The following is a 23747-nucleotide window of genomic DNA, read 5'->3' on the forward strand; positions in this document are numbered from 1 at the left end:
CCCGGGCCATCAGACTGCTTAACGCCACGTAACACCCCTTCACACACTCACAAACCAAATCACCCCCCATGGACATGGTCAATACATGCACTTTAGTTTAGTTTTGTTCACAACACTGAACCTGTGTATTCTATGGCACTTGTATTGTATTATTATTTATTGTGTAGTATAAGGTTTTAGCTCTGCTACACTGGTAGCCAAGTAACGACATTTCGTTGTCAAGATTCACCTTGTGTTTTTTTTTTGTACAATGACAATAAAGGAAGTCTAAGTCTAAGTCTTTTGTAGATGATGCTGTAACATTTACCTTTTGATGAATTAGTTTAACTGGATAAGGAGATAGTGAAATCAATGTCCTGATGCATTTGGGATTTTGAAACAGACCCTGTTTTCAACACACATTCAAATGTCTCACCCATATCTCGGTTGAGAGCATTGTTTACATTGTTTACCTCACTCAGTTATTTTCTACATGTAACATGCAAGTGACAGCTGACTCTGATAGCAATCTCTGCCAAGTGGAAAACTACTACCATGTCAGAACAGACTTGTTTATTCAAAATGGAGGAAGAAACCTGACAGGCAGGTTTTAACAGTATGGTTTGATGATTGAAACTGAACACTGCCATCTAGTGGAGACTTAGAGATTCCACATTAGAAGAGGCGCACAACGGAACCTTCTCAAACTTCACTGTTCTCTGTCCAGCAGCTTTTGTGATTCATCATCACTGTTACACGACTATACTAATTGAAATACTAATCTCTTATTGTCAATGTTACTTTATATTTCCACTTTAAATATGCCTCTACTAGATATGCCTTATACAGAATTGCACTAATGTAATTGCCTTATTTGTTTGAGATTACCTTGATTAAAAAAAATGTTCATGTAATATTACGGGGAAGTACTGTCTATGTATATGACCCCTGTTGGAAGTCATTATTGTATTTGTATTGTTTTGTCTTCTGTTTCTCAATAAAGATCTATTCCAAAAAAAAAAAAAAACAAAACAAAAAAAAAACCTCTCATAAACTCTGCGTTTAATTATGTCGATAAAACCGGTTTGCTGTGAGCAGCGGGTTTTTGCCCGGCAGGGTCACACCCGAACTGGATGAGGGAGGCGTGGTTTCGCTGCCCAGGCGCTTCCGCCTTACTTCCGTGGAAAGAGGGAAAGTAAAACATTTCACAGAGTGTGTTTACACCGACCAAAGTGGATTATTCCCCTCATGTTTGGTTCTGAGCTGTAGACTAAGTGTCTAAAACCCAGTTAGAGCCGAAACAAGAGTTTGGAGTCATGGCGGACGACCGAGGGGACGAGGAACTAGAAGACGAGGTGGAACCGCAAGGCGCTGAGGGTGGAGGAGGTATGTGGAGCCAGGTCTGATTCATCCAGGAGAGACAGCGGCCTCAGGCTACTAAACACACAAACTCAGTGTCCTCTAGTACTCTTCAGCTGCCTGTTTTTCCTCTATGTTTTGTTTCGGACTTTAGTTCACTAACATGTCCTAAACTTCCTTATCTGGAGGGTTTCAGGCCTTCAGTGAGTCTGTTTTAAGGAGGTTGTGGCAGAAAGTATTCACACTGGAAGAAGTCCTGGAGCTTTAATCTGACATGCTTACTTATAGATACTAACAGACAAATTCTTGCTTTGAACGCCCTTTTGATACCAAACATGAATACTTGTGGTGGAAAAGACAGATTATAGGAAAGATGTGCGGGTCGGAATATTATGAACAATATGTTCTACTATTTTATTGAGTCCAATAGCTGTAACTCATAAGGTCTTTCACAGAGCTGTAGATAAAACTCTTTGAATTGTATCTCAGGTGATCTGGAAGATTATCGAGATCATTGTTGCCTCTGTGCTCCGCCAGGTTTCAGGAAAAGACCAGAACCTCTCAGTGTAAATTACCTTGAGAAATAATGATATTTGGTTATATACAATAACAGGCTTTAATGCTGAAAAATGATCAAATGTTACACGCCAGGCATTTCATATAAATGAAACAATTTGATGTTATGAAGAATCGGTTTTTGCACCTTCATTTCTGAGCTTCCAAACAGAACCAGTCTTCTTTATATGATTGTTAAACCTTTTAACTCCCTGGTTCTGGTTGAAGAGATGACACTCAACAAAAGAAGAAATGCAACAGCCACAGGAAGGACCTTAGCATTGGTCGTTGACCATGACCACTGGTACCAGAACTGGACGGGACCTGGGGTCATAGTCCCTCCCAGGGTTTAGCTGGGATCATAAGCCTGATACACTTTGACTCTGATCTGGTCCAGGCCTAGATCAGATCTGTCAAAAAAAAAAAAATATGAATTCTAGATTTCTGCCACATCTTGCACAAGTGCAGTATTGAGCAGCTTTGAGCCATGGTCTTTTTTCAACAGACAGTCCAACAGGCAAATAGTTTGTCTTCTTTTTCTAATCTGCAAGCCAACCATACAATAAAGGCAAAGAAAATAGATAAAATATTTAAATCGAGTCATACATCAGACCCAAGAAGTTGTTTGTGTGAAACTACATAGAAATTGACGTGAAAACCAAAAGGTCTGAGGAAGTTCTAAATTGTTGTTGTAAAAAATGAATTGGTCACTTTGGGGGATAAGAGTTTAATCATTTTGTTTTTAATGCAAAATTATTGTCAGTGTGCAATCACTAATCTATCCAACTCAGACATGTTTTTCCTGCACAATTAATTGATGGAACATTCAACAGACAAATATAACTTGTGTCACCTTTTTTGGCTTTAGACCCAGAGCATCTGGATGTAATGGTGCTGCACCATAATGTGATGGGGACTAGAATTACTAAGGTCTTTCCATATTTATGATGATTGACATTATTCTTTCAGATGTCTTTGACGACCCCATCTTGGAGCAGGGCGTGGTGGTGCTCAGAGGGTGAGTCTCATTCTAGGCATGCTTCAACAACAACTTTCTGAATGTTTGTTTTTATACCCAGGAACATTTTATCCACTGTTTTCTGGGTGTGTTTTTATTGTGAGCTCTAGAATCCAGGTCACAAAAGACTGCTAACAAATGTACAAAATGGAACCAGAACCAAAGTCAGTTACCAAATTATCTTCTCAGTTCATAAATATCTAAAGCTTCAGCTCGATAGGCTGATGCTTTTCCTCCTATTTGTACAGTGTTTCTGTTTGATGTGGAGTCTTCCTCCTGGAGACGGAGGAAGACTCCCGGGAGAGGCATATGTTATGACATCAGATCATATGTGTTCCTCCTAGAGAGGAATGCCATGTTCTTCTCTAGGAACATGGCACCTATAAATACTCACTGGTCTGACTTGTTTCTTTCTGCTCTGGCTGTTGAGAATTCTTCTGAGTTGAGTTAAATTGAAAATGTAAATTGAACCCTACATTTTATTTTCCTGTTTATTTGCATAAACTGTGTTTGCCAATGAGTGATATGTGTTCCAGGTATGTGATAGAGCGTATAAGCACGGAGGATCCTGGTCGTCATGTCAACTCTGTGGATCTGGGAGGAAGGCCACATGAACAAGATGATCCAGAAGTAAAAGAAGTGGTGGATCAGCTGCTAAAAATAGCAGACGAACTGAACAGAAATGTGGAGTTCCAGCGGTAAGCATTGCACTGCACTGAGTACAGAACCAACTCATTGCATCTGTATAGCACTGACTGACAACAACGCTGTCTCAAGACACTTCACGAAGCAGATCTAATTTATCTAAAAAAATATTTACTCAAGTCAGTCTAATCATATATACATTCAAATTTAATGCATACAGTGCTGTGAAAAAGTGTTTGCTCCCTTACTTATTTTTGTTTTTTTTAAACTCAAACCTATTTAGTTATCACATAGTTTTTAAATGAAGGTGCCTTCATTTAAAAGGCATCTTCATTAAAAGGAGAGAGAACAAAAATTTCATCTGAACACTTAGGACAATTTATTGAATATGAGTGTATATTGTCTTTTTACTCATGCCTTAAAAAAATTCAGCTCTTATGAAATCACAATGAATGTAGCTGACTTTGGACCTGTCTGCAGAATTGGGTTGAATCTGTCTTAAAGTACCTTTAGGCATTTGTTTGTGAATTGATGCTGTCAGTGGCAATGGCCACTAGGAGGGTTGCCTTTTCGAACCACCACTCCACCCATCTCAGGTATTGTGTCCTAGGGCAAGTCACTTCACATGCTATGCCTGCTGGTGGAGCTGATTGCATGACAGTATTCCCTCTGTGCGTCTGCCTTCTGTGAGTCTGCCTCCGGCCAGCTGTGTCTACACTGTAGACTAGTCTTTTCATGCCTGAATTATTATTCTTTAAGTCAGAATTTTTTCATAAATGTTTCTAATTCCCTTAAGACATATAAAAAAGGTGGACAACATGCTCTTATGATTTTAGGTTGAATAAAATTATGCAAGGTTGATTCTCTGGTTATTGTACTTTGTTCAGATTTTTCCCAGGAATCTTGCCCTGCATTGACGGGTGAATTTGTGTGCGTGTGCGTGCGTGTGTGCGCGTGTGTGTGTGTGGGTGTGTGTGTGTGTGAGAGAGAGAGAGTTTCAGTGTGCAGACTGTTCTGTGCTGTTTAATAATCCTGTTTTTCTCTGAATTATTCCTCTTCTCAGACTGATCAACCAAGTTCAGGGAAACTGTGCGAAAGAAGTCTTCATGATGGTGGCCAGGAGCATCTTTATTGATGGCATTAACTGGGGCAGAGTGGTGGCGCTCTTCCATCTGGCTTACAGACTCATTTACAGGGTAACTGATCTTGTCCATCCATTTCTGTGTCTGATTTATGGATAACAGTCTAGCTGAGATTTTCTCAAAATCCAGAGAAAAGTTTGATTAAAGCTTCATGATAGGGGAGATTTGCTAGATAATATATTTATAATATACAAGTGAAGCTATTCCAAAAATTACTAGGATGCAGGATATTGCTGCACTAACACTGGTATCGGCCAACATCAGTTGATTTTAACATGTCAATCAGTTCGATAGATAAAACAGGACTGATATTAACAACCAATATTTATTTTATTCTGGTTCCTACGGGTTTCTGGAGGTGAAAAGAAAAGGATGGCCATGAGACAGTAATGCAGCAAAGGATTGTGGGAGTTTAGCTGAAGCATTGGAGCTATGGTGAAGTCAGTGATGTGGTCATTTTTTTTAAGGTGTCAAAAGGATAGTGAAATAAATGTGTAAAATATCAGTTAACAGCCAAAACAGAAACATTAATAACAGATCTAAATCTTGGTGTACAGAATATACACATGTAGTCTATTCATGTGTACATTCCGTACACACGGATACGGAATGTTTCAAATTTAGTTCATATTCTCCACAAGGAGGCAGTGGTTAGCAGCAGAGATGTCAATTAACTGTTCAGAAGGACTATTTGTCTGTATTTTATCATTCCCATGTTGCACAAAAAGAATAAGAGTGTTCTCATTGTTATTTAGCTTTTGTTTATTTGCTGTATTGTCAGCTACTCCTGAGATCTGAACCCTCAGGCAGGATGCTCTCATGGTGGGAAAACCAGTTGCAAATTTTACAGGAATTTAAAGCAAAGTCTCATTCATAACAAAACTCCCAACATTGTATTTGATGTGTAGGTCAGACAGAAACATAAAGCATGCTCTGACCCATTCAGCTCTTTCTTTTCCAGGCCCTCACCACCAATCATCTGGAGAACATCAGGATGGTGATCAGCTGGGTCCTACAGGTCATCAGGGAGCTGCTGTACCCCTGGCTGGTGCAACAGGGGGGATGGGTGAGTGACTGCCACCTCTGACTTCATCAGTGTTGCTTTAATAGATCAGAGCCTCTAACCTCCTTCTTTTTGATGCTTCCAGGTTGGTGTCATTCAAAGCTTTCCATGGAGGAACGCAGTCATTGTTGCTTCAATTGTTGTCGTAGCAACATTTGTTTACTACAGAATGAAACACTGAGACCTCCAGCTCTGCAGGACGCTGATGAGGACACTTCCCGGGGCTTTTACAATCATTCTTATCCAGCAGCCAATAGGAGGCCAGCTGCTTTAAACTGAGAACAATCCTCTCCTTCAGGTCTCTCCAACTAAAACGAACTTTCATTGTCAGCATCACTCTCTTCTGTTTTCCTTCACCAGCAACTCTTTGGAGCTACACCAGCAGATCAAACAGCTGCCATACTGGAAGCTCAACCTGTCAGATGTGATGTTAGTTATCACTGAATGGACTGGGCTCTGAGTCAGATAACGGTTGGTTCTTAGAAGACTCAAAGCAACCTGTAAGTGGCAGGAAAGTGCCTTAAAGTGATGCTAGCTCTGACTGTGAGTGGTAGGCATGACGCATCCTCCTACAGCCAGAAGGTCTCTTATCGGTGCAGCAGGGCGCTTTACCTGCTGCTCAGTTCGTTCTGTCAGGAGCTGGAAGAAACACCAAAGATTAGTGCTGAAAATCTCGGGGATCTTTCTTAATTATCTATTTTTTAATGAAGATGTTTTATTCATGAACAGAAGGCTTGGACGTGAGCCAAAGCGGTCCCAGGTCCTCTGCAGATTCATCCTCTGCTGACACTCCAGACATATTTTCTGTTGTAGACACGATCCTAAACGTCTAATGCAGGAGTTGATCTGAGAGTTGAAGGGCAAACACATCCAGATCGTTTCACTATGGAGTCCAGTGGAAGGACAGGATCTGAGCTCATGTGATGATTTTAGTTATAACTGCAGCCTGCAGCAGAAATAATGTTCAGTGATCGGACGATTCCTGCTAACTTCCTCACTGGAACCTTAACCTGCCTCATTACCACACAGCGCTTTGAAAACGCCAGGCTTTATGGCAGGAGGACGCTAAAGGGCTAAAGCAAGCACGTTACATAAACGTGCACAATGTCAACTTTATTGAACCACCTTTTGACTCTTAACGCTGTAGGCTGGGCCATATGGATTTTAAGTTTTGTCACAATATTTAATCGTGCTATTGTGAGAATGATAAAAGTTGTGATAAAACTTGATTATTATTATATCTTTCTTAGGTAACTGTATCAGCGGTCACAGCCCCACAAGCACAAATATTCTGTCCTATTACATTTATAATGGGACACTAGTCATAGAATCAATCAATCAATTTATTTATTTATAAAGCACCCTTAGTACTAAAAGCAGCTCAATGGGCTGCATAAATAAAAATAAACCTACAACATAAAAAATTCCCATTACCCTCCCCCACAAGTAAACACAACTGTCAGGAAAATGTATAAAGATTAATAAAGAAGCATGATTTGTGTCACTAGACTGGACTCAGTAACTGGATTTAATCATTTAAATTTTTTTATTTATATTTATTTAAAAAACAGTGGAGAAATTAGTAAAACATTTGGAGGCTTTAAACATTAAATGGAATTTGTCATGATAATAAATCAAAATTTTTGATTTTTACAAAAATGAAAAGTTGGTTCAACAAAGTCTTGCACAAGAAATGTCACATGAAGTGATAAACAGGTATTATCAAATACTGTAAGGAAGTGTTATTTGATGCTTTTTTTGTACCTGGATTTCCATCCTATCACTGTGAACTGTTTAGATAACACACCAGTGTGAGGGACTGGTGTCCCAACTTTGTGCCAAAATCATCAAGTGTTCATCTTTAAAAAAAAACCTAAAACAACCAAAATGAAAGAAGTGCAGCATACAAATTGTTTTGGATTCAGTTGGAAAAAAAGATCTTGCTGTATTGCAGTTAATTGATTTAATAAAATTGGGTTGACCAGATACGGCACCGGGTAAATGTGGCCCTGTTGACGATGCAATTAAAGAGAATGCCAAATTTGTGATTTATTACAAACAAACAAAAAAAAAGAACTCAACTAAATTCAAGGATTTAATTTAGTTGGAAATATCAATGAAAAATAAAATAACTCAAATCAGTCTTGGCTCTGCAGGCAGTACCTGAAATCAGCAAGGCAGTCCAATCTTTAATGTTATTACCCAGCAGCAAATCAGCACCAGGCAGTCACCAAACCTCCAGAACCACTGATACAAGCGAGGCCGGCCTGCAGCTTAGCATCTTGGTGCCAACAGTCCACAATTTAGTTGCTCAGTATCACAGCAAAGTCTCTCTTTTACTGTTTGTCTCACTTTGTACTGAAATTAGGGGTGCACTGATTTATTAGTGCCGATTTCCTTAATTTTGGGAGATCAGTGATCAGCCAATTTTTGCATGTGATGCTGATCTTATCCACGGATCTTATCTACCTCAACAAAGGTCTAGAAATCAACCTCTGTCTTCAGCTCTCATGCGGCCCTGTCTGCACGTTTAGTTAACAATTCAGCAACTTTCTTGCTGTATTTAGCAACATTTCAGACAAAAAAAAACACTGGTATCGGCTGAAATAAGAATTGGCAGGTTAGGTTTTTCAAAAGATCAGTGAACGGCCATAAAATTGCAATCAGTGCAGCCTTCACTGGAATGTTTCAAAGCGTAATCTGAATCCTGAAAGGCTTCCAGCATGATGCAAAGCATGAAGCTGAAAAATGAAATCAGTAGATGACTACTCGGGTTTACATCAGTGTATATTGGTATTTTACGCAAAACACTTTCTTAGCTTTATTTTCACCGTGTTTCTTCAAGCAACCTTTTTTTTTCCATTTCTGCATCAGTGCAAACCCACATCCAGACCAGTGACGTCTAAATGATTTGATTTGGTAAAGCAGCCTGTCCTGGAATCTGTTTTCTTCCTTTGAATTTTTCCAACCAGATTGAAGCTTTGAAAAGCTTTTTCCATCCTTCTCAGTGGTGAGTTTAGTTGCCTAATATGAAATATTTGGATAATTCTATGAATAAATATAACATCCACTGTGAATCTTGAGTCTGGATTAATGTAATATTTCTGTAGTGAATGCATTTATTTATTTACTAATATCAGCTATGGTATAAATGTTGACAAGGGTATTTAAAGTAAATTATTTTTTTGTCAGCCTATAAAAATCTGCAGTTTGGTTTCCACTGTAGCTGTGTTACTTCCAAATCTGTAGCAATAGACCTAAACTATCAACTGTATGTGTGTTGTAATGATATGCTTGAAACTGAAATCAGAAATGTTCGTTTTGGGAGCCTTCTGGGGAATAAATCCATGTTAAAATGAATGGAACCTGTCATATTGTGTTAGTCTTTCATATTACAGGTCTAGTGAAATGACAGATGAAGTGCTTTCCTCTGATTGTCTCATTATAGAGGCATGTCTGACATAGTGAACCTTTTGTCTTCAAAGTGTTAGAAGCAGGAAGATTAGATGTGCAAGAGTACAAGTTTATGTGTGGAGGGTCAGATTGTGATATCAAGAGAATCTAGAAGTGCAGTTCTTGTGAAGTATTTCCAGACTCTTGTGGTTTCAGCTCTAAGAAAGGAACTGAGAATGAAGGGCTGTGCTGTGGGGTCCAACAAACCACTGGAACTCGGATTACTAAAGACCATCTTTGCTTAAATCAATCAAGTTTTATTTTTATAGCACATTTCAACAACAAGGCATTTCAAAGTACTTTACATGATAAAAACACAAAAATACAAAGTAATTACGGCAAAACATTATATTTTGCCGTCATTGCACATCATGTTTCCACAAAGAACGTTACTCTTGAGTGTTTTAGTGTTGAGTGATGATAACAGTTTCACACTAGGTTTGATAATAAACATAAAGTCAAGTTTCACACCATGTAGGTTCAGTTTTCCACAGAGACTTCTTTCACTTCTTATTGGAGAATGTCTCCAGGGAGATTCATTTCTATAAGACACAATTTTCACTTTATTAAGAGAAATGGAGTCAATGACTTGAAATTTTAGAATAGAAATGATCTACAAGCCAGATAAAGATATATATATATATATATATATATATATATATATATATATATGTTTTAATTAACCTTTATTTTAAGGCTAATTAGTCATTTAGAACAAACTCCTTGTTAGACTATTCTTTTTTTTCAAGTTTACTGAAATATCTTCACTTGAAACACATCAAAACTACTTGGTATGATTCTATGTTTTTGGACTATGTAATCACTGCCATTGGTATGATATGCAGCAGGGAAAACACTGTTATGTTTATGTGGCATCACAACTTTGTGAAGGGCAAAGATAAATATTTTCATTTCCCTTCTCTTAATATTAAATTAGCTATTAATTTAATAATGACAGATTTGGTTTTTTAACTTCTTGAGGGTCTTTTAATTAGAATTTTCCTCATATGTTCAACACTTATGGATGAACACATGAAGAATGAACACTTGGCTTTGTCTTGATCTTTTTTGTATGTCTGGATTGCTTTGGTTGATGTCAGCATCTGGGCTGGACTTCATCTTAAAAGGAGAAATAAAATGTACTGTCATTGTGTTCAATATTTATTCAACCACTTGTAATTCTGGTGGTTTTGATCTAAAATCAAATGTTGTGATATAGTGAAAATGCTTTGAAATTCTTATTTAAACATATTTAAAGATATGTTTTTTGTAAATCTCACAAAGTACTGTCACTTCAGCTTACAATGTTTAATTTCAACAATTTATTTCAAAACATGTTTAAACACTTTCACTATTGGACATGTGCACACATCCAGTACAAATAGAGGTAAACACTAAAACTTAAGACTAACATTTAAATAACTAAATAAATACAAGTATTGCAAAACAATACATTTGTCTGGAGAACTCACTAACTGTTGGTGTTTTGAAAGGACCCAAAAGATGCATTTTTTCTTCTGTGCAGTTAATAGAAACAGTTTGTCAAAAGAACCACCAGATATATCATTGGCTCTCTAATATCAGCGGGCGGCTTATCACACATAGCGCTGAAGCTATCAGATGAATGTTGTGCAAGTTTTGTCCTTTGCCAGTCGTCCACTAAAGCAGCGGTTTATCAGAACACTTTAGTCACTGTTTCAGAGCAAATATACTTCTTCATGTAGAAAACGCTTTTGGAATGATGGAAAACTGAGAACACATCCCATGTTTGTTGAGTGGGTGTAAATACAGGATGGAGGGTTGAACTCCCTCCAGGTGTCAGGCTCCACTCAGCATGCCTCTCTGCATCCCCGGCTGGACAGCCACGCCACCAACATTTCTATGTGCTGACCAGTCACAACTCCTGTCTGTCCATGAGTTTACAACATGCAGGAGGTAGTGCTTGGGTGTTCCTGGGCACATCCCTTCACAGCTGTTTCAGACGAGCTGCTTCATCTCTTATGGAAGCTGGGACTGTGAATTATATGAGACAGCTTGCCAAAGGAGCCCACCATGTCCACAGCCCCTTGTACTTTCTCTGGACTGAGCTGATCAGGAACATCCGGCTCTGTGGGGACAGCCTGCTGAAGGGTGTTTAACCTGGGAAGAAAGCGGGCCAGAGCTGGAACACCATGGTCTGAGCCGCTGTGTCTTTGCTGGTTGTTTCCCAAACTGAGGAGGGCCCCGTGTCCATCAGAGCTGTAGACGTTGTAACCGTCGGCCTGGATCTGTTCTCTGAAGGTGCAGTCAGCTCTGCTGTATGTTTGCTGGAAAAGAGCAGAGATTTTCTGATGTGAGCTTATCCACACATGTTGAGTTTACTTCCAAATATATGTCTTGTTGTTTGACATAAAAGAACTGTTAGGAAATGCATTTAATTGGAATTCTGGGATTTCACAAGATCTTTCTTGATCTGCATTAAATAAAGTTCATAGTTATTTTATTTTTTTATTTCTGTGTTTTTATACATTTTAATTTTTAGTTGACATATATATATATATATATATATATATATATATATATATATATATATATATATATATATATATATATATATATATATATATATATATACAGTTAGGGCTAGAAATATTTGGACAGTAACACAATTTTAGTGAGTTGGGCTCTGCATGCCACCGCATTGGATTTGAAATGAAACCTCTACAACAAAATTCAAGTGCAGATTGTAACGTTTAATTTAAAGGGTTGAACAAAAATATCTGATAGAAAATGTAGGAATTGTACACATTTGTTTACAAACACTCCACATTTTAGGAGCTCAAAAGTAATTGGACATATAAACATAACCCAAACAAAAAAGTTTTTTCTCAATATTTTGTTGCGAATCCTTTGGAGGCAATCACTGCCTTAAGTCTGGAACCCATGGACATCACCAAACGCTGGGTTTCCTCCTTCTTAATGCTTTCCCAGGCCTTTACAGCCGCAGCCTTCAGGTCTTGCTTGTTAGTGGGTCTTTCCGTCTGAAGTCTGGATTTGAGCAAGTGAAATGCATGCTCAATTGGGTTAAGATCTGGTGATTGACTTGGCCATTGCAGAATATTCCACCTTTTTGCTCTCATGAACTCCTGGGTAGTTTTGGCTGTATGCTTGGGGTCATTATCCATCTGTACTGTGAAGCGCCGTCCGATCAACTTTGCAGCATTTGGCTGAATCTGGGCTGACAGTATATCCCGGTACACTTCAGAATTCATCCGGCTACTCTTGTCTGCTGTTATGTCATCAATAAACACAAGTGACCCAGTGCCATTGAAAGCCATGCATGCCCATGCCATCACGTTGCCTCCACCATGTTTTACAGAGGATGTGGTGTGCCTTGGATCATGTGCCGTTCCCTTTCTTCTCCAAACTTTTTTCTTCCCATCATTCTGGTACAGGTTGATCTTTGTCTCATCTGTCCATAGAATACTTTTCCAGAACTGGGCTGGCTTCTTGAGGTGTTTTTGGGCAAATTTAACTCTGGCCTGTCTATTTTTGGAATTGATGAATGGTTTGCATCTACATGTGAACCCTTTGTATTTGCTTTCATGGAGTCTTCTCTTTACTGTTGACTTAGAGACAGATACACCTACTTCTCTGAGAGTGTTCTGGACCTCAGTTGATGTTGTGAACGGGTTCTTCTTCACCAAAGAAAGTATGCAGCGATCATCCACCACCGTTGTCTTCAGTGGACGCCCGGCCTTTTTGAGTTCCCAAGCTCACCAGTCAATTCCTTTTTCCTCAGAATGTACCCGACTGTTGATTTTGCTACTCCAAGCATGTCTGCTATCTCTCTGATGGATTTTTGCTTTGTTTTCAGCCTCAGGATGTTCTGCTTCACCTCAATTGAGAGCTCCTTTGACCGCATGTTGTCTGGTCACAGCAACAGCTTCCAAATGTAAAACCACACACCTGGAAACAACCCCAGACCTTTTAACTACTTACTTGATTACAGGTTAACGAGGGAAAGGCCTTTTGAGTTACTTGCAGCCTTTGGAGTCCATTGTCCAATTACTTTTGGTCCCTTGAAAAAGAGGAAGCTCTGCATTACAGAGCTATGATTCCTAAACCCTTTCTCCGATTTGGATGTGGAAACTCTCATATTGCAGCTGGGAGTGTGCACTTTCAGCCCATTATATATAAATTGTATTTCTGAACATATTTTTGTCAACAGCTAAAATAACAAAACCTGTGTCACTGTCCAAATATTTCTGGCCCTAACTGTAGTTGTGTTATGTCATCTAATATATATATATATATATATATATATATACACACATATATATTCCAACAGATCCACGTTTTCACTCTCGCATCTTGCAGATACTGCAGAGCAAGCTACTTCTCAGAAAATATTGTTGAATTTGTTAATTGCTGATTTTGTCCTGAGAAAATGGCCAGGCAAACTATCAGAACCAGGCGACTCCAGCCTCTTTGATGCACTCAGACAATGAAGGAACAGAAGTACAGGTTGTTTGACTGTACACAAAATGAGAAACAAAATGTTTCTATTACTTAAATTAAACACAAAAACAATGTTTTTGTATATATATATATATATATATATATATATATATATATATATATATATATATATATATATATATATATATATATATATATAATATATATATATATATATATATATATATATATGACAGTAGCTCCCTTTATAGAAATGAAACAACAGCAGAAACAAAATCATTCATATGGTTCTCTAGGTTCTTCGATGGTTGTTGACTTTGACGAAAGACAGCAAGCCAGAGGCCAAGGTTGTTATTGCTGTTGCAGGGCCTTTCATTAAGCTTTTTACTTTGCAAACACATCCTACCCTGCGCCGTACTGGACAAAGGTTGATGAACTGTCTGTTGTGTTTTACAAATATGAAAGCTGATTGACTACATGAGAGAGGACAGTTTAGGTCGGCAGATATCTCTCTGGAACTTTATTTGTCAATGTTCCAACACTGTACCTTTACCACTTTTATATAAATTGATAAAGTATCAGTAAAAACTGGTTGTGTGGCAGTGCTTCCCTTTGCCGGTTCATTTCACGCCACATGCATTATTCTTATTTCCTACTTCATCCATTTCTTGATTAATGCAAACAAAATAAATATTTTTTGGTTTTTAATTCAGTGGGGATTTTTTTTTAACTGACTGAAAATAAAAGGTGTTCAATGTATTAAATGCTATAAATATGTATTTTCATAACATTATCATACAGTACTTCCATTTATTAAGTTCTTAAGTTCAGGATGACAGATCTCAACTCTGTCCTACTGGTAGACATTATTTACTCAGATCACATAATCCCATTTAGTTGTATCAAAAAAACCCCAACATTGAAATCATTGACAATCAAAGTCGAATGAATTGAGGCTTGGATGGCATAAAATTTCTTTTGTTTAAGAGCATCAAAACTACAAAAAATCTGAATGATCAAATATCCCAAACATTTCGTAATTTAATTTTAGCTGAAATAGTGTAGAGGTAATTTTTTAAAAAATAAGTTGCAATAAACATTGTCGTAATATATTTAATTTACTGTTTGAGTCAAATTGTGTATCTTGGTGTGATATTAAGTTCATCTTTCTGTCATTAGTTTTCAACTTGGCAAACGAAATGTGACGTTGTAAGAGCTGTTCCTCCATTTACACTGAATTCAGAACTACAAAAACATTGTTTTTGTGTTTAATTTAAGTAATAGAAACATTTTGTTTCTCATTTTGTGTACAGTCAAACAACCTGTACTTCTGTTCCTTCATTGTCTGAGTGCATCAAAGAGGCTGGAGTCGCCTGGTTCTGATAGTTTGCCTGGCCATTTTCTCAGGACAAAATCAGCAATTAACAAATTCAACAATATTTTCTGAGAAGTAGCTTGCTCTGCAGGATCTGCTGAGCAAGTACCTCGGTTGTCTGCTTTTAAAGATTTCTCTGTTTCACACACTGAGTCTCTTTCTCAGGCAGGCCAGTCATCACCTCTCAGCTGTTGAACTGCAATTGAATCAGTAGACTGTAAAAGCCTCAAAGTAAAAAAGTACAAATAAAACCAATTCAAGCAAACTTTATTATGAGAACTGGTGATGCTGCTTTGAAAGGCGCTAAATAATGGATACTTCAGAGGGATTTAGGCAGCCAGGATTTTATGACACAAACATTCTTGCCTTTTCACCTGAAATGCAACATCAACTGCACAGTAGACAGGAAAAGTGCCCTAACAGTGACCATTTACTTGATATAAGAAGTATATATAAAAATTTTAACTGGCCATATTGAGTGAAATGTTGCTGCTTACAGTTAGATTGCACTTTGTAACATACAGACCAAGCACCTTGGGAGATTTTAGTAGTTTAAATATATCAGACAGTTTGCTACTGTATCTGACTTGATCAGCTGTGCTTTGAATGTTTTATGTGGTGAAAAACAAGCACTGTAAGTAAGAAATGGAAAGTTTCATTACATTGATTAAAAACACAAATTTCATTTGTGAAGGAGAAGTAAAAGTAGCATCAAGAAAATGTGCAGAAACTTAAAAATGACAGTTTTGTTAGAGTTAAACTTATATTAGATTGCACTGAGTTAAATTTCCTGGAAAGCATTTTAATTCACTTAAATGAGAAGACCCATTTTCCAAGTTGAAACAAATTTGAGTTTCTTGTGACTTTAAATGTCATGTGCAATAAAAAAAAATGATTAAAACATTTTAAAGTTATTTTCTCTCTTTGTGGAACATTCTTTTTCTGAAGGATAAAAAAGAAAATACAATGTGCAAAATTTTATGAGTTCTATATTTTTATCAAGTTTTTCTGACTGTAAAAATATATTGCTTTCATCTCTGCATCAAACAACCAAAACACAACAAAATTGTCTAGGTCTACAATTTATATATTTTTATGCCATTTTTATTCATTTTTTTCCTTCTAGTTCAACACAGAAAAAAAGAACACTACTGTTGTAAAAATAACAACAGATTTTTTTCTTTTCCTGTGTGCTGGAAGATTTTCTGAATCATGTAAATATTTTTCACTAGCCCTTCAGGACTTAAGCAAGAAACAGAAAGACTTCGAGAAAACATATTTCTCAAATGCCATTCAGGCTTTAAGTGGAAAAAAAACACAACTCTAGAAAAAAGATTTTTTGCTTTAGCAATGAAAGAAAATATATTTTTTATCATCAGAAATACTTTATTGAAAAACACAATTGATCAAATTTTGCACACTGTAATATTTTTATTCTCCCCAACAGAAAAAAATATGTTCCACATGAAGAAAAAAAAACTTTAAAATATTGTAAAGATGTTTCTTTTCTTGCTCAGACTCTTTTTAAGATTGATTTGACTCTAGTGGCCTTTATTTGAACAGAGTCTGATAGGAAAGAAGGGAATGAGAGAGACAGGGAAGACATGTTGCAAATGTCGCCAGGCCAGGAATTGAACCTGGGACTACCACCGCAGTAGTGGTCCTGTATTGCCCCGGACCACCACTGTACCCCTTGCACAAACTTTTAAATTGGAGAAAAAAGAACATTTGACAAGACTTAGAAAATGGCCTTTAAAAACACTTTCTCTCTTCCCTTTCTAGGTTTCCATGGCAAGAGTTACCTTGGTCACCTATGGCCCAGTTTTAAACAAGATGGTCTAAATGTGACCCTGGGTCATGACTGTGACCAAATATGGCATAGATGTTACAAATCATTTCAGCAGAGGTTACTTTAAGTATCGTGGTAGTGATTGGTGGCAGTATTTGTAAAGAAAGAGCCAGTGGGTCGAGGGCTGAGTCGAGTCAGACACAACTCCACTGAGTCAATGCAGTTACTCAAGGTCAAATGAAAAGTGCAGATAGGGGTGACAGTTAGTTTCAGGACACGTTGCTACTTGGGTCACAGATGACATTTGAGTGACATAGCAGAGCTGAAGTTCAAGAAATTGCAACCAAAAAGGGGATCACTTTAAACTCTGCTGACATCTCTCCTTGACTGTTTCTGTCATCTATAATTATCTGTGCGGTTCATTTAGCTAATACTGTATTTAAAATTTTGTTTATAGTGATTTAATTCATTCCTAACAGACAGACACATGGACAGACTGACAACTATTTTACTGAAGTGCTTACAGTTGAGTACAATCTGCCGTTGCTCTCCATGCAGAGAAAGCGTGTGGTTGCCACTCCTCTGATCACAACACGTCCAGGGCCAACAGGTTGGATCTCCAGCAGGCCTGCAATTCAAATGTTCACGTGTGAAAACCCTCAGGATCTGTAATCAGCTGCTGCTACAGGTCGTGCAACTGTTTAGACTTACTGTAAGGAGTTTGATCTGCGGAACCATGGATTTGTCCATCCTCACTGATCAGTAGGTGCAGGCCTGGTTTGGCTGCATACAGATGCCGGAGCCGGACAACCTGGCCCCAGCCATGGGTGATATGTGGCCCCTGGTCCATCATTGGCATGCAAAATACTCCCAGAGTAAAAAGTTCACCAGCAATGCATAGAATGAACACAAACAACAGCATGGTTTGTCAAATTCCCGCACAGTCCTGGGCCTCTGCTTTCCTCAGCTGGTAGTAGAGTAGTTTATCAGTTTCATCCTAACGCAACCCTTTTAAATGGAGTTCTTATCAGCTCCTGATAACCCTCTTTCCCAAAGGCAGTTCTCAGAAGCAGTCCACAACACACCCCTGCACGTCATCCAACTGAATGTGAGCTCTGGCTCTGCCCCCGACCAGCCCCAAAGCCAACCTGTCTCGCCTCAGAACTCATTCACAAACCTTCAGAAAAAGGTAAATACATTCTAAAATACAGTCAACTACATGTTCAACACGTCATTTTTTACACTGAAATTTTTAAAAGTCATTTTTTGCAACTGACATAAGTTCTCAATTTTACCCATAATATTTTAATTTTATTGTTAAAAAATATTTGATTTTATTTTGAATATTTCAGATCAAGTTCATAGAATAAGTAAACAAAGATGCACCTTTGAGTTTTTAACATGCAGTCCAGTTTTTAACATGCAAACTCTTTCTGTTCATAATAGGTAGAGTTGGTTGATTTTTTTTAGAAACTCTGCTGTAACTAAAACTGCTTCCATTAAACCTATCCATATGCCAGATAAAAATCATACTGATAAAAATGTTATGGTAAATTTTAAACAGTTGTATGTTTTTTCTTTTTATTTATTTATTTTATTTTATTTTTTTTTTTTTTGCTTTTACTGTCCAGTAAATTATTCTAATAAACTATCAGTGATTAGTGACTAATTTCTGTCAGTCAAATGGAGCGACGTGATGCCTGCTCCTCCAGGGGGCTTCAGAGGACAGCGGACACTCTGAGGCACACACGTTGCACAGCACTTCACAATTCACATCACAAATGAGAGCAATTATAAAACAACAGAGGATGTTGTCAAGACTCCCTAAAGGCTGCAGAATGAATATGTGCAGTCTGGTTTCTACAGCTTGAAACGATCTCCAACAAAATGTTCTGATTGGATGCCCTCAGACAACAGGAGGTTTACAGTCCACTCAAGTCAGTAAATCAGAAACCAGACTGTCCATGTAAAGGCTTAAAGCTTAAGATAAAAATTTTAAATTGATATTTGGCATTTTGGTCAAGCCTTTACATAATGAGTGCAGTTTTTGAGCCTGAAGGGTCTTCAGTGATAAGCAAACAAGTATACTGAATAGACTAGATGTTATAGATAAGTTATTCTATTTCAATAACTCCATCATACAGATTATTCCTCTGACATTCCAAGTACTTATGATTCTGAATTATAATGATTTTCTGCTTACAACCAACTTAATCATGACAGCTCTAATTTTCCTGCAAAATCTTAAAACTCTGAAAAACCTTCTCTTTCAGTTCAGTTGTTAGCGGATTCTTTCATCCGCTAACGGACGAGAATAAGACTTTCTGTGAAAGTTTTTCAGTCAAAGAATAGTCCGGACTTACCAAATGTAAGCAATGCTGAGGTCCATGAAAAAGACAAGAACACCGAAAACATGAAGAAGATGAGATCACATACTGGCAATTTTTATTTAGATGAAATAAAAATATAATGGCCCAATTAAAGTCCAGATTTAAATTGAATTTGTTGTAAGGCTTGAATAATATTGAACTGGTTGAGATATTTTGCAGATAGGATGGGCAAAAAGACATTAGACCTTAGATGATTCAGAGGGGCATGAATCCCTATTTCCCTCCTAATTTACAGTTATGCAGCACTTTGTGTTTGAGTTTCAGATAAAATCCCCCCTAAAAACATTGAATGTTTCACCATGACTAGTGAGTGAATTCAAATAGTCAAAATACGTTTTGCAGGACTCTCTAAACACTTGCAAATGGTTGAAATTAAAAGTTTAACATTTCAACTTTGCTTTTTTACCTAATTGTGAGCGAAGCGAAATGAGACCCTGCAATCTGAAGATGTTTTTATTGCAAAGGGCTGCATAGGTGGATCACTAGTCCCTTGTTTTTGTGCCTCTGAACAGGCTGCACTGTGCCTATAGAGTCCATGTGTCTTCTGCTGAGGATCCTATTGCATAATTATGTACCAAAGTGCTTTCAAAAGCAGTAAAATTGCCCATTTTTATTTGTGGACAGGTTAAAGTCTACAGATTGGTTGGAATCCAAGCTGTGTGCTGAGACTGGGTCATTCCACACTCCAACAACAGGCTTCTTTCCTCTGTTATCACATTCTGGCCTGAACTTCCGCTGTGCTGCCTTCAATTTACATACAAGTTAAAGTATAATCTGAGCAAATATCACCATTCACCAAAATGCCCTCGTAGGCTCACTTCTCTAAACTTCACATTAAATAGGTCTTTATATGGTCAGACTCATCCACTTTGAGAAAACGCACTTCTCTGTGTTATGGTGCAGAAATAACTTTGGCTGCATCAGCTGATGAAATAGTTAGTATTTATCAATAAATAAATAAATAAATAAATAAATAAATAAATAAAATAAAAAATACTGGAATATGAAGCATTAAGCAGCCTTTAACCCATGGCTGTTTGTTAGCTCCTCCTGACAGACAGGACAGTCAAAGTGTTTTCTCCCTGCATCACATGCTCTAGTAGTTCATTCTCCTCTTGGCTCCGTTTCAGGTTTTTCTTATTAAGACTTATTTCTTACTTGAAGCAGCGTTTTTATTTCCTTCCTATGAACAGCCAGGGAATCAGAAAACCACAGTTGTCCATGCTTTAAGTTTGTATTGTCTTAGAGTTTTACTTGAACTGAGGACTGTTCTGGTGTGGTCTGAACATACAATCCCAGAATATGTACAATCACCAGTATAATATATTTTAAAAATATCTCTTAAAGAAAACAATAACTATTTGTTTCACTTGTCCAACAGCTTTCCTGCTTTATTACCATGTCTTTATGGCTTTGAATCTCTGCATAATTTCCGCCACTAGGTGGCAGCCTTCAATGCAAATATCTCCTGAAGGCATGTGAGTGGCACATGGGAGAGACCAGGAAGTATAACCCTTTTGAAGGCATTTACAAAGTTCTGTTTGTTGCTTTTGTCAGATCAAACTTTAGCTCCACATAAACACCGATGACTGCCTCACTTCTCTGTAGAACCTGCTGGGGCAGGCCAGCTTTTCTCATTATCAGTGTGATGGTTACTCTTTGGACTCCAAATACCTATACCAACAGGTGCTCATCTCAGCAGAAGAATGCATTTCACCACATGCATCCAGCTATAGATCCCCGGACTGACAACTGCAATCCAGCTGTGTTTTTTTTTTTTTTTTTTTTGTCACTGGAAATATTCCTCTCATAATCCCGTTTAAAGACCAACTTTAACATCTGAACTTTAGAAGTCAGTTGCTGCAGGGCAAAATTAAATACAGGAGTAAAGTAAGGAGTGTCAGTACAAAATGAGTTATTCAGAAAATGATTCAAATTTCTTGATTTTGGTTGATACATTTAAACAGTTATTTAATTTGATAACAAAACCAGAATAAGTCTGGTAATTATTTGAAGGGATGTGCACAAGACTGACATGACACTGTCATAAACATAACATAGCACCTTTCTTCATCATAGTTATGACTGTTGTCATTAAACGTCATTCAGTAACTAATAACACTTTTGATAAAAAGTTAACATTGTTTAACATGTCTTTGTTACATTAACCAAGTATTCTCTTCTGTCATAAATATGTCATAGCAGCTATTAATTATCAAACTTTAAAAAGTTTTGTATCTTTGTCTATAATTATTACTGTCATTTAATGTGAGTTTTAAATGTGATAATTATGAGACTATTATAATTGTTTTATTTCTTTTATAACAATAAAAGTGTTCTGATGATGTTATTCTAACAATGCCATTATGTATATAATGTGTTTTGTTATATTATATTCAGTGTCTTGAACTAATTGCTTAGCAGGTTTCTTCGTCATTTAAAGGGTCTTTTAAATAGATAAGTCATTTTCCATGGAATGTGGAGTTTTTGATCAACTTGCAAAGAACTTTAACAGTCTCAATGCCATTCATGAAACAGCCAGTATTCTGATGAAGTTAAACTCCACAGATATCATTTTTTAGAGACATTCAGAATTAGTTTTAATTTCATCTGATGTTCTTGAGCATCATACTGCTTCAATCACAATCTCTATCATTGTCTTAGCTTTCATGCTTGAAGGAAGATTTTTTTTCTTCCAAGTAAAAATAAAAAGTTTACTTGTGATGTGACCTGCTTCAGCTGCAGCCAAATGTAGGGACCAAAATAAATATGTACAGAAGCTATGTGGACACCTGTCCTGGTCTGGCCAAGGCCACAGTGAAACACAAATACCAACAAAGCTTCAGGCAGCAGACTTTGAATTTTAGTCTGGGCCCAGATATTTAGATGGTTCCATAAGTAAAACCAATCTGTAGATAAATTGTTGGATCCTGGATCCTGGACTGAAGGAGCTTCATCCATACCTGGCCTGCTTTCACTCATTCGGTTCTTCTGGAAGTTTCTGCCTGTAAAAGAGAATTACTTCTTCAGGATTGAGGCTAAATATTTAATGCAGGCCACTCAGTTACTTACACACAGTTTCATTTCTGTATGATTGATGAAACCTGACAGTGTTATATCATAACTGGACTGTATGTGGTTGAGTATAAATTCTGTGAGTGTGGACATTAAAAAGTATGTAATACAGAGTTTCTGACAAAAAATAGGAAGAAATATGTTGAGGTATGATTGTGTGTGTGTCTAAAGCAGACTACATTTAGATGTTCTTTAAATGATTTTGAACATTTCTTTTCTTCGTAGATATAACAAAGCAGGATTGAACTGAGAACACATGAACAAAATGTCTCTTCGATGTTTTTAAGGGGAAGACCTCCATTAGTCTAGATTTGTGATGGTTGGAGCAGCTTTTATTCTGATTCATTGCATGTTTAGAAAATGAATCCCTCTGGTTCTGCATGCTGTGCAGCTGGAAAGATTTTGTTTTTTATGTGTCTCTCATGTTGCTAAGTCCTGAAGGGCCGGACTGTAGAGTCTCTGCTTCAGCACACCTGGCTGTGATTAGCTCAATAGCAGAGCTCCGTGGAGCTTGACTCCATGCTATGGAGGAAGTTTCACCATTTAATTGCAGTGTGTGGGACAAGGGACACGTCTAAAGGCGGCAGGACTCTGGCACTTGAGAACGACAGTTGGAGATCACTGTCAACACAGGATGATGCTAAAACATCTCAGATCAGTAGATCCAATGCAGCTGTGAGGATCGTAAATTCACCAATCACACTTGACTCTTCTCCAGCTGTTATGATGCTGCTTGGTTTTTAAGACACTGACCTGTTTCACAGCAGCAAATTGCTCTTTACACTAAAGCTTAAAATGATTTATTTAGGCTTCAAATGGTCTTTTAATTCTAACAGCTTGTTGCTTTTGACTGGAAGCAATAATATGAGTGGAGGGACCTAAAGATTAGAAAGAAGTAAAGGAGGCATTTCAAGCTCAATCAATCAGAGCTCTTCACCAAAGAAAATCAATATATTAAAGCCAAAACTCAATAAGAACCAAACAGAACAAAAATTTAAATCATGGAAAAAACTGTTAAGCAATTAGTTTGATTGCTGTAAAAATATGCCAATTCATATTTTTCTGTTGAGACTTTATACCATTTTTAAATCAAATGGATAAATTAATACTTTCATAATTAAATACATTTTGATCAATTCTTAATTTCCAAAGTGATGCCATGTCTGTATTATTTAACTATTTTTGAGATCTAATTATTTGAGATTTCTGTCCCATTTAGAATCACAACTTTGTGATTATAAAAATAATTTTATGTCTACCGGTTTAAACGTGAAATTATTTTCATCAAAATTGTTTCAATATTAATGCAAGGATCTTTGAAAAAACAGTGTTTAAAATGATTTATACCAGCAACAACATACTTTAGTTTACTTTGATGAAACTACTGAGCAGCTTTTAACCTCACTGCTATTGTATGAGCGACTTTTCTGCAGTGAGATTCAT

The 23747-nt window shown here is 37.3% G+C and overlaps 2 protein-coding genes across 2 annotated transcripts; one reads left to right on the forward strand and one right to left on the reverse strand.

Moving 5' to 3' along the window:
- Positions 1-1112: 1112 nt before the first annotated feature.
- On the forward strand, positions 1113-7747 carry zgc:153993 (uncharacterized protein LOC767645 homolog). Its single transcript, XM_055022472.1, has 6 exons — positions 1113-1365; positions 2863-2911; positions 3448-3609; positions 4620-4752; positions 5660-5764; positions 5847-7747. Exons 1-6 carry the CDS (start codon positions 1296-1298, stop codon positions 5940-5942), a joined length of 615 nt encoding a protein of 204 aa, XP_054878447.1. The 5' UTR covers positions 1113-1295; the 3' UTR covers positions 5943-7747.
- A 2774-nt stretch (positions 7748-10521) lies between these two features.
- Positions 10522-18031, reverse strand: fgf19 (fibroblast growth factor 19). The gene is made up of 3 exons (XM_055022404.1): positions 17551-18031; positions 17364-17467; positions 10522-11520 (listed from the first exon to the last, which is right to left on the reverse strand). Exons 1-3 carry the CDS (start codon positions 17759-17761, stop codon positions 11206-11208), a joined length of 630 nt encoding a protein of 209 aa, XP_054878379.1. The 5' UTR covers positions 17762-18031; the 3' UTR covers positions 10522-11205.
- Positions 18032-23747: the final 5716 nt, after the last annotated feature.

The sequence above is a fragment of the Poeciliopsis prolifica genome, unplaced genomic scaffold, assembly GCF_027474105.1.
Source record: "Poeciliopsis prolifica strain line A6 unplaced genomic scaffold, Auburn_PproV2 SCAFFOLD086, whole genome shotgun sequence".
Lineage (NCBI taxonomy): Eukaryota > Metazoa > Chordata > Actinopteri > Cyprinodontiformes > Poeciliidae > Poeciliopsis > Poeciliopsis prolifica.